General features: G+C 38.9%; 1 protein-coding gene across 1 annotated transcript; it reads left to right on the top strand.

Moving 5' to 3' along the window:
• Window positions 1-356: 356 nt before the first annotated feature.
• On the top strand, window positions 357-9,096 carry LOC139726646 (dual specificity protein phosphatase 12-like). Its single transcript, XM_071637635.1, has 7 exons — window positions 357-628; window positions 1,084-1,197; window positions 1,718-1,840; window positions 4,062-4,151; window positions 5,217-5,439; window positions 6,863-6,911; window positions 8,977-9,096. The coding sequence occupies exons 1-7, from the start codon at window positions 357-359 to the stop codon at window positions 9,063-9,065; spliced, it is 960 nt and encodes a 319-aa protein (XP_071493736.1). The 3' UTR covers window positions 9,066-9,096.
• Window positions 9,097-9,514: the final 418 nt, after the last annotated feature.

Here is a 9,514-nt window from a genome sequence, read left to right as displayed (position 1 = left end):
GAAAGGCACACAAATATTAATGGATTTGGCAACACCTTTGTCTTATTTGCTTCTCATTTTGGGCGATTGTTTTAATATTTTTGCCTTGATACATTTAATAATGTGTTGAGACAAGGAATGTGACTTTTGTCATGCCATAGACAACATGAGCAGCTAGATAGTGTTTATCTAGATTCTGTCAAAGTTTTAATTGTGTACAAATTTCACTTTGGTTAATATTTGTAGTACATTTTGACATGCTCATTGACTTCAAATGTGACTTTGTGCCACTCTGTCATTTTTGCATGTAGCAGTAATCCCAAACCTTGCATGGATACTAGTACTTTTCTGGCATTGCAGCCATCACTGTGGTGACCATGGCATATCTACACGATGCTGACGAGATCATTCCCAGACTTTGGCTTGGAAGCGGGGAGGCAGCAGAGTCCCCGTTTTTCCTTGCTGACCACAAGATCACCCACGTCCTGAGCGTCATTTTCTACACTGTCAAGATTCCGCTGGAGTCCGTTCAGCAGAAAGTTATCTCCATCATGGACCAACCTGGGGAGGACCTCCTGGGCCACCTGAATGAGGCTTTCTCCTTCATCAATGACGGTCTGGAATCAGGCGGGGCAGTGTTGGTTCACTGGTGAGGTGCTATATATAGTACAGTAGATGAAGACGGTCATGGTCATGGTGTGTAAAGAGGCTACATTTGTGTTCATTCTATTTCCTTCAACTCTTGCTTTGTTTTCTGATAAATTATGCAGCTTGTATATTATCCTTATCCGTGAAATTGGAAGGAAGAACAGAAAGTAGAAAAAAAATGAATAGAAGTAGATGGAAGTATGCATGTACAGTGTATTTGCAAAGTAATTGTTTGAGTTTTGAACTTTTAAACATGGCCAAGAGCTTTTTATTTACCAGTGTCATGAAGGGACATGTCACTACATTATATTGATCCATTGTAACATGTTTCTGTTTGATGTTTAACATGATTTGTTTAAGATTTATTGTGGTTTGATTTGATGTCAGTATTGCTTGGAACAAATATTATTTTTCAAAAGGGTCCCTTTTCTTCCCGTTTTTCTAACACAACAACAGTGCTATGGGTGTATCCCGGAGTTCAGCCACAGTGATTGCGTACATCATGAACAAAGAGCAATGCACTCTCGATGAGGCCCTTTTGAGGGTTAAAGAGAAGCACTCTCAAACATGGTGAGTAACCTCAGTGCAGACAGGTGTTTTTAAAAGCACTGTTAGGCAGTATTTTCTGTATGAAAAATATGATACAATGAATTCATAATAATAGCTAGTTGTTATATAGTTGTTTAGGGCATTTCAGACTTGACCCTGACCTTGACACCCCCTTTCTGCAACCTCCCTCCCCCCAGACACACACACAAATACACTGAAAAATGTTCCACAGCCCCTGTTATATACCATATACAGTACTTACTCCATACCTATAAGAAACCTCCGCTTTTCTGAAAAGCATTCGCTTAGTGTACCAGTTCATCCACCTGTTCATATGGAGATCATTCTTTTGCTGTTACGTGACCTATTTTGTGGAATAGGTTGCCCGACAGACTTTACGCAATTTGTAAAATCCTTGAAAACTTATTTTTTCTCTGATGTATAGGATGGAAGTTATGTAAAGCGCGTAGAGAATCTCTCTGTTTAATATGTGCTACATAAATTCAAATCGTGATTATTTATACTGTCCCCCTCCCCTCAGCCCTAATGAAGGTTTCATGGAGCAGCTGAGGCTGTTTGAGGCAATGGGATGCCAGTGTAACCCGGGCAACTCGCTCTTCAAGCAACACCGGCTGGCACACCTTGCAGAAGAGATTCAGAGTAAGTCATGGCAGCCAGTCTAAAAGGTGACAACGAAAATGCCTAGCGTGACTTTTGGAGACTGCTAATTTGTCTTTCCATATTACGTATAAAGAGCCAACGTGTACTTCTGAGAACATTCGGTATGATATACAGGGGACTGCCATTGTAACAAAGTCCTCAGGAGTGGCAGTTTTCATTCGTTATTTCAAAATTTCATTATAGCCAAATGGTGAAGTATACAGAGATATATATATAGGTGATGATTTTGGAACCTTATTTTTTTTCTTCTTCTTCTTCATTGTTATGAAAATTTCGTCACCCATGTGTTTGTTGTAACAGGAGTACACTGTTGACGATACGCCCTGGAAATAGAATGACAAGAATGTGCAATGGCAATGTCTGCTGGAAAGGCCAAAGAGCAGAACATTGTTGCTGTAACAAAACATCGCTTAACCTCTGTATGTTTGGAGCTATTTGTCATATAATTCTAGTTCCCAAGAACATGTTTATTCAGATTCTTTGTGATGGAGCTACATTGTAAGAGCTTGATTTGCTCTTTCAGTGTTGTACAAAAATTGAATTTCTAATTTTCCCAAAATTTTCACTGGCTCAACGTAATGCATTTGAAGGTTGATTATCAAACGCTCTTGCACAAATAGACAGTGGCGTATCTAGGGGGGGGCAAAGGGGGCACGTGCCCCGGGCGCCACTCCTTGGGGGCGCAAAAAACGAAAAAAAAAAAGCGAAGAAAAGAAGAAAAAAAAACGAAGAAGAAGAAGAAGAAGAAGAAGAAGAAGAAAAAAACTCGCCCGGAAGGTGGGGGGGGGGCAGAAAACCAAATCAAACAAGATAAAAACAAAACATGATGATGACGCGGACAAAATGACAATGTTTATTGTGTTCACACAAGAATTCCATGTTCCGTAAGCTGAAATACAAAAATTTTCGGCGCGCTCGCTGCGCTCGCTCGCCAAATATGATATAAAAAAGAAGGTAAGAACAAAACTTGATGATGACGCGGACAAAATGACAATGTCTATTGTGTTCACACATGTCATTTGATATTTAGCAGGCAAAATGTTTCACTGAGCAAAAGGGGGGGGGGCGCAAGAAAAAATCAAAAAAGATAAGAACAAAACGTAATGATGACGCGGAAATATACAAATTTCGGCTTCAGTTTGTTGGTATAAATCGTTATCTAAGAATAAGGTCGTCACTATATCTTGATTAGAATTGTAAGATTTAATAAGCAAAAAATGACAAAAATTCCATGTTTTGTAAGCTGAAATACAAAAATTTTCGGCTCGCTCGCTGCGCTCGCTCGCCAAAATTTATATATATATATATATATATAAAAGAGAGATAAGAACAAAACGTGATGATGACGCAGAAATATACAAATTTCGGCTCACTCGCGCGCACTAATTTAGAGTATTTTTTAAAGTCCTCAGTTTGTTGGTATAAATCGTTATCTATAAGGCCGTCACTATATCTTGATTAGAATTGTAAGATTTAATAAGCAAAAAATGACAAGAATTCCATGTTTTGTAAGCTGAAATACAAAAATTTTCGGCTCGCTCGCCAAACTTTATATATACATATAAAAAAGAGAGATAAGAACAAAACGTGATGATGACCGAGAAATATACAAATTTCGGCTCACTCGCGCGCACTAATTTAGAGTATTTTTTTTAAAGTCCTCAGTTTGTTGGTATAAATCGTTATCTATAAGGCCGTCACTATATCTTGATTAGAAGTGTAAGATTTGATAAGCAAAAAATGGCAAGAATTCCATGTTTTGTAAGCTGAAATACAAATATTTTCGGCTCGCTCGCTGCGCTCGCTCGCCAAAATTTATCAAAATTCGCTACATTTAAATCACCCTCAAAAGACCCCTTTTAAGTGCTTGAAAAAAGCATAGTAGACTTTGTTTAAAGTCCCTACCGGGATGGGGTTGGGGTTGAACACTTTTTCAGAAATTAGGGGCGCAATTTTCGCGCTTGCCCCGGGCGCCGTTTCCCCTATATACGCCACTGCAAATAGAAGGCCAGAAGACAGAGTTAGCTGGTAGTACAAGCTAGAAAATGCTGAGCATTGGAGCAAATTTCAGTGTTAACACAGATTGTCACACTATTCGTCTAAGGAAACAGTAGAAATTCTTTGAGGAAGCTATTGTCCGAAAGATTGGGCATTCTTCTTATTTGTATGATGGGGCAAAATGCCTTTTCAATATTCACAGTGAGAGCCGATCTACCTGAGGACCTCCTTGCGTCAGATCCACACACTGCAGATGATGGCAGCAACGACGCCCTCTATAGGTGTCGGAAGTGCAGGTAATCCTTTGATCATCTCTCTTTCTCTTTTCTTTCTTTCTTTCTTTTTTTTTGCTAGTTCGTTTTATCCTTTCTTCGTAGATTCTTTGTTTCTTCATTGGTTTCCTCTTTTTTTCTTCATTTTTTTTTTCATTCTTTGTTTCTTTCAAAATCAACTACTCCATTTGATTTTTTTTTCTTTTCAAAGACACCATTCAGTTTCCACCTCTGTAAATGATTAATGCAGACTTGTAAGAATATTGATTAATAGAGGGAAACTAACACACAAAGAGAATGAGTTTGTGATTCATGTCAACATCTCTGACAAATGTGGTCAAGTGTTTCATGTCACCAGCAGTGGGTAAGTGATGCCACTATTGAAAAAAAAAGAGAAGAAGATATGGTTAGCTTTGAAATTTTACACTTTATTTCAGAAAGATATCCTTTTAAAAACACAACCCTCACTCTTCCTCACTGGTGAATTTGATTCGTTTATACTTGTTTGAATACTCTTGTGTTATTTGTTTGGTTTGCCAGACAGTAGAATCTATGAATGAGGATGTTATCTCAATGAGCAGGCACACATACTCATTGTTTCTTCTATCCAAAACTACACATGTAGTAGTGCAATTCTAAGTATCCCTGATTCTGTAGGAAGCTTCTTGAAACTTCCTTAAAACTTTCTCAAGACTCTTTCAAGCCCTGACTTGGAAATTGTCACGATCCAGAACCCATTGAAATGCATATTATATACAACACAAGCATCATCCGGAGAGATCTTTGAAATCTCAGTGATATTGATGCAGAAAAATTGGCAGCCGTGCAAGCACTATTTGAAGAGATACACGCACACACAAGTACACACACACACATACACCAACCACAGATCTAATTTTATATTCCCATCCCTTTCCCAAAATGAAATTATCCCCCCATCACTTTGGTAAATGTATATGCTTAACACATGCAACATACATCTCGAGGTGTGAGAGGGTAAGGACTCTATGCACAGTCTCTAGTGTTTGGTTTTTGTTTCTTGTTTGATAATCTGTATTAATAATTGTATGTCTAATTCTTTATAATCAGGAGGGCACTGTTCAGACAGTCCAGCGTGATTGCCCACAGCCAGGGTAAAGGTCTGAGCAGCTTCGGCTGGCACAAGCAGGTCAAGCAGCAAGGACAGAGTCCACAGGTCAACGTCACTGGCCAGGGAGGTCAGCGGGACCTCGCGTCCAGCAGTTGCACCTCCGTCTTCATCGAACCCGTCTCATGGATGGAATCGTTTTTGCTGGGCGTCAACGAAGGAAAGGTTGGTATCGATGGATTTTTGAACTCACATCAGCTGAATGACTCATATGAGCTACATACTGTAAAACATGATATTTTCGCAGCATGAAATTTTCTTGAATTGCAGCTGACGGCCTTTTTCATGGCATGAAATTTTCTTGAAGTGCCTTTGGCATTCAATGCATGTAGAGTAGACAAGAATTTTCGCATGCATTTTAATTTCGCAATTGTTGGCTCACGCAAAATTCACGAAATTAAGATGCACATGAACATTCCTCTTCTACAAGTATTCTAATTGTTCACTGTCTGTTGTCAGTTGTGCATAAACATTTTAGCATATACCCCTCATATGGTGCCCCATGTAAGGTGACCCCTGATACCTAAATCTCGAGATTTTTTTGAAAAGTTTGCATCAGATGGAGTGTCATGAATGAGAAATGATATGCTGAGGTGAACCCCAGACCCAGGGGTTGGGTCGAGGGAGTACTAAGGAAGGGATAGACACCTATCTTGACCATAAAACTTTGATATTTTTTTCACCAAAGTTCCCATTAAAAGTTGAGGACCAAAAAGAGCACTGGCATTTTCGACTTGGTGACACACCCTTCTGTTTAGCAAATGATTATTGGGCTAATTTCATATTATCATACTGTGTTACAGGAAGGTTTGAATGGACATACTCTACAGTGCACTCCCGTTAAAACGAAATGCTAGGGACCGGCAGTTTTCTTTCGTTATACCGAAATTTCGTTATAACCGAACAAATACAATATATAATGAAAACAAGGAAGCCACGCATATATGATATTCTGTTTGTTGAATACTCGTCATACACTGGAAAGCTATGTGAACAATAAAACAAATAGTTAAACAATTTCAGATTATTGTATTACAATAACGCAAGTTCCCCTCGGAAACTGTGGGTGACACACCAAGCGAAGACACAGTGATGTGACGCGTTCGCCCATGCAGAGACGCTGTAAATGCCTTTTTCCGCTACATATTTTCGAAAGCGATCCGCATTCCGTTATAACGGAGCACATTTCTTTTGTTTTTCTTTGTCAGTGGTGCTCGGAAAAAACTTCGTTATATTGAAAATTTCGCTATAACAATGTTCGTTATAAGGGAATTTTGTACCATAGACTTTAATGGCAATAATTTTGGGACCAGAAGTTTTACTTCGTTATAACGAAATTTTGTTATAACCATGTTCGTTGTAATGGGAGTGCACTGTATTTAGATAGTTATATTTGCTGTACATGTGATGTAGAAACTGCATTTTATGGTCAACTAAAGCATAGTTGATTGTTATACTATCTGGTAACTACAAGCATTATTGCATTTGCCACTAAAAAAAGTGACTTATACTTTTCCAATATCTAGAGTTAGTACAGCCCAAGTTATATATAAATAGCAAATGTCTATTTCATATTCTATCTTGACAGATATCTTGCCCAAAATGCAGCTCTCGACTTGGTTCATTTAATTGGTCAGGTATGTGACAGTTGAGATAATTTTGACTATGAAAAACATGAATACCGCAAGACAAGATTGCTTCTAGCACAAAACTTTAGCATTCAGATTAAAAGAATTATTCAGTGTATGTTGAGTAGACATGCACAAGATATTACTATCTACCTGGTAGGAGGCAAGGTATCCTGAGCAATGTTGGGATTGGAGTACTGTATCTCATGAGGTGTCCTGTAATGTTGCAGAAAATAGAAAAGCAGCCTTATACAGCTCAGCTGGAAACAAGTATGTTTTTACCATGTTAAATGCGACACATATTAGATATATATATATATATATAATTTTTTTTTTTTTTTTGGTTGGATTTTTGGATTTTCTGTATGTGTTTGTTGTTTGTTTGGCTGTTTATACCCCCGCCAAACGAAGTTTGAAGGGGGTATATAGGAATCAGCGGACGGTCGGGCGGTCGGTCGGGCGGTCGGTCGGGCGGTCGGTCCGTTGCAAATCTTGCGTCGCGAACTACTTCCTCAGTTTTCATCCGATTCCCATAAAACTTGGCACAGATGTGTGCCTTGGGTTGTAGATGTGCAAGACGTATTTTTTGACAGTACCCAAAAGTACGTTGCCATGGTAACGGCATATTATGGGCAAAAATGGGTACAAATCTTGCGTCGCGAACTCCTCCCACAGTTTTTGATCAATTTTTATGAAATTAGGTACAGATGTTCATCTGAATATGTTAATGTGCAAGACACATATTTCCGCAGTGGCAAAAAGTGCGTTGCCATGGTAATGGCATGTTATTGGTAAAATATAGGGCAAAATGCTTCATGGCAAAACTGCTTCATCAGTGTTCTTCCCATTCTCATGGAATTCATATTGAATGTTTGTCTTAGGATATAGGTCAGCATGACACATTTCTTGACAGTGACAAAAAGTATGTTGCCATGGTAACAGCTCACATATGTGACCGTGCACCTCAAACGAACATAAAGTCGCACACACTGATTTTGCGCGAGGACTGAAAATAAGTGAAATGGGTCAACCTAGCCGAACTTGACTTTTTCATATTTTCTGAAAGAGCGAGGCTTCTTTTATATCATGCTAAAATTTGGTATCATAAAACGGGCAGGAAAGTGTGTTTTTTTAGCAGTTTATCTCGAACATTTTTGGTAGAATAGTGTGATTAGGTGTGTCTTTAGAATCCTTTTTTCATTTCTGAAAAACCTTGTCCACACTCTTCACTTTCAACTGTAATAACTTTTGAAAGGATAGTGCTACTGCTTTGAAAGTTGGTATAAATTATGGACAGAATGTGTTGATGAGGCATGCTAAATTTCAATTTAATCTGATAATCCCTTCATTGTTGTTACTCTGGTGGTTTACTTCCTGTTTTTTGTCCCATTCATTGCACAGCCAGCACGGTTTGGTAAAGATTAAGCGCTTGAATAGACACTGTACTTCAGAGCCTCTTTTCTCAGTTTCCACTTTTCCTGAGTTTGTGCTTTCTTTCCAATATTTAGATAGGTTAGGAGAGTCCATTTGATTTGAGTTATACATCATTTTAAAGCTTAAAGTCTGCTCTTTCAGAATATGGTCTGAACTAAAAATTCATGTCTGGCGACTTTTTGTTTGTTTTGAGGTGCAGGGTCACATATTATGAGCCAAAATGATGGAAAATTTTGTGTTGCAAACTACTTCCTCAGTTTTTGCCCAATTTCCATGAAACTTGGTACAGATGTGTGCCTTTGGTTGTAGATGTGCAAGACGCATTTTTCGACAGTACCCGAAAGTACGTTGCCATGGTAACAGCATATTAGTGGCAGAAGATCAAGGAAAGATCTTGCGGATTTAACTACTTCCTCAGTTTTTTGACCAAAGCTTATGAAATGTTGTTTTGACCAAAGCTTATGAAATGTTGTTTGGCGGGGGTATAACCAGTCGCTGTAGCGACATTTCTAGTTTTGTTTTGTTTTTATTTCTTGTGATTTTTGAGGGAGGTAGTGTGTGTGTGTGTGTCTGCTCGTGTGCCTGTACTTATGTTTGTTTCATACCCACAACACTGTGACACTTGATGTTTCCGGCACAGGTCAGCAATGTTCGTGTGGCGTGTGGATGACCCCGGCTTTCCAAGTTCACCTGAATCGGGTGGATCGCATGACTCCTATCGTCAGATGACGCGCCGCTGATCCCTTGACCATCTCCGAGAAGGACGAGACCAGCAAGATATCCAGAAAAACGATGAAAGATGCAGCTTGTAGTACAAGGAAGATGTGGCTAGTGCTATTTGATGTTGCGTACAACATGCCTGCATTATCAGGGCCCTGTAAAGATCTTGTCCTCCCAGCATGCAAGATTTACACACACAATTTAGGCCAGATGCTGTACGTAGGCTCATAAATGTCATCTTCTGGACTGTCAGCTTGTAACTCACGTTGCAAAGCTTAACATGCATGCTAAGCTGCACGAGAAATCTCTATGTTTAGTATAGAACAAGTGATGCATCTTGCCGTGGGAAAATCATGAAAGCTTTAATTTCACATGTAGTAATTACTCAACTAACCAGTGTATTGTTATGAAAATTGATATGATATCTACTATTGTCTTGTTCAAAAGAATACAAATAC

Source organism: Diadema antillarum, unplaced genomic scaffold (assembly GCF_040938485.1).
Source record: "Diadema antillarum isolate AM-2024a unplaced genomic scaffold, OU_Dant_1.0 seq00000094_RagTag, whole genome shotgun sequence".
Classification (NCBI taxonomy): Eukaryota; Metazoa; Echinodermata; class Echinoidea; order Diadematoida; family Diadematidae; genus Diadema; species Diadema antillarum.
Note: the sequence above shows the minus strand (reverse complement) of the source record. Positions and strands in the feature narration are given on the sequence as shown.

Coding starts and splice junctions, on each gene's coding strand:
- LOC139726646 (XM_071637635.1), top strand. CDS start 357: ATGGCATATCTACACGATGCTGACGAGATCATTCCCAGACTTTGGCTT. Junction 629..1,083: donor GGGGCAGTGTTGGTTCACTG/GTGAGGTGCTAT, acceptor ACACAACAACAG/TGCTATGGGTGTATCCCGGA. Junction 1,841..4,061: donor GCAGAAGAGATTCAGAGTAA/GTCATGGCAGCC, acceptor ATTCACAGTGAG/AGCCGATCTACCTGAGGACC.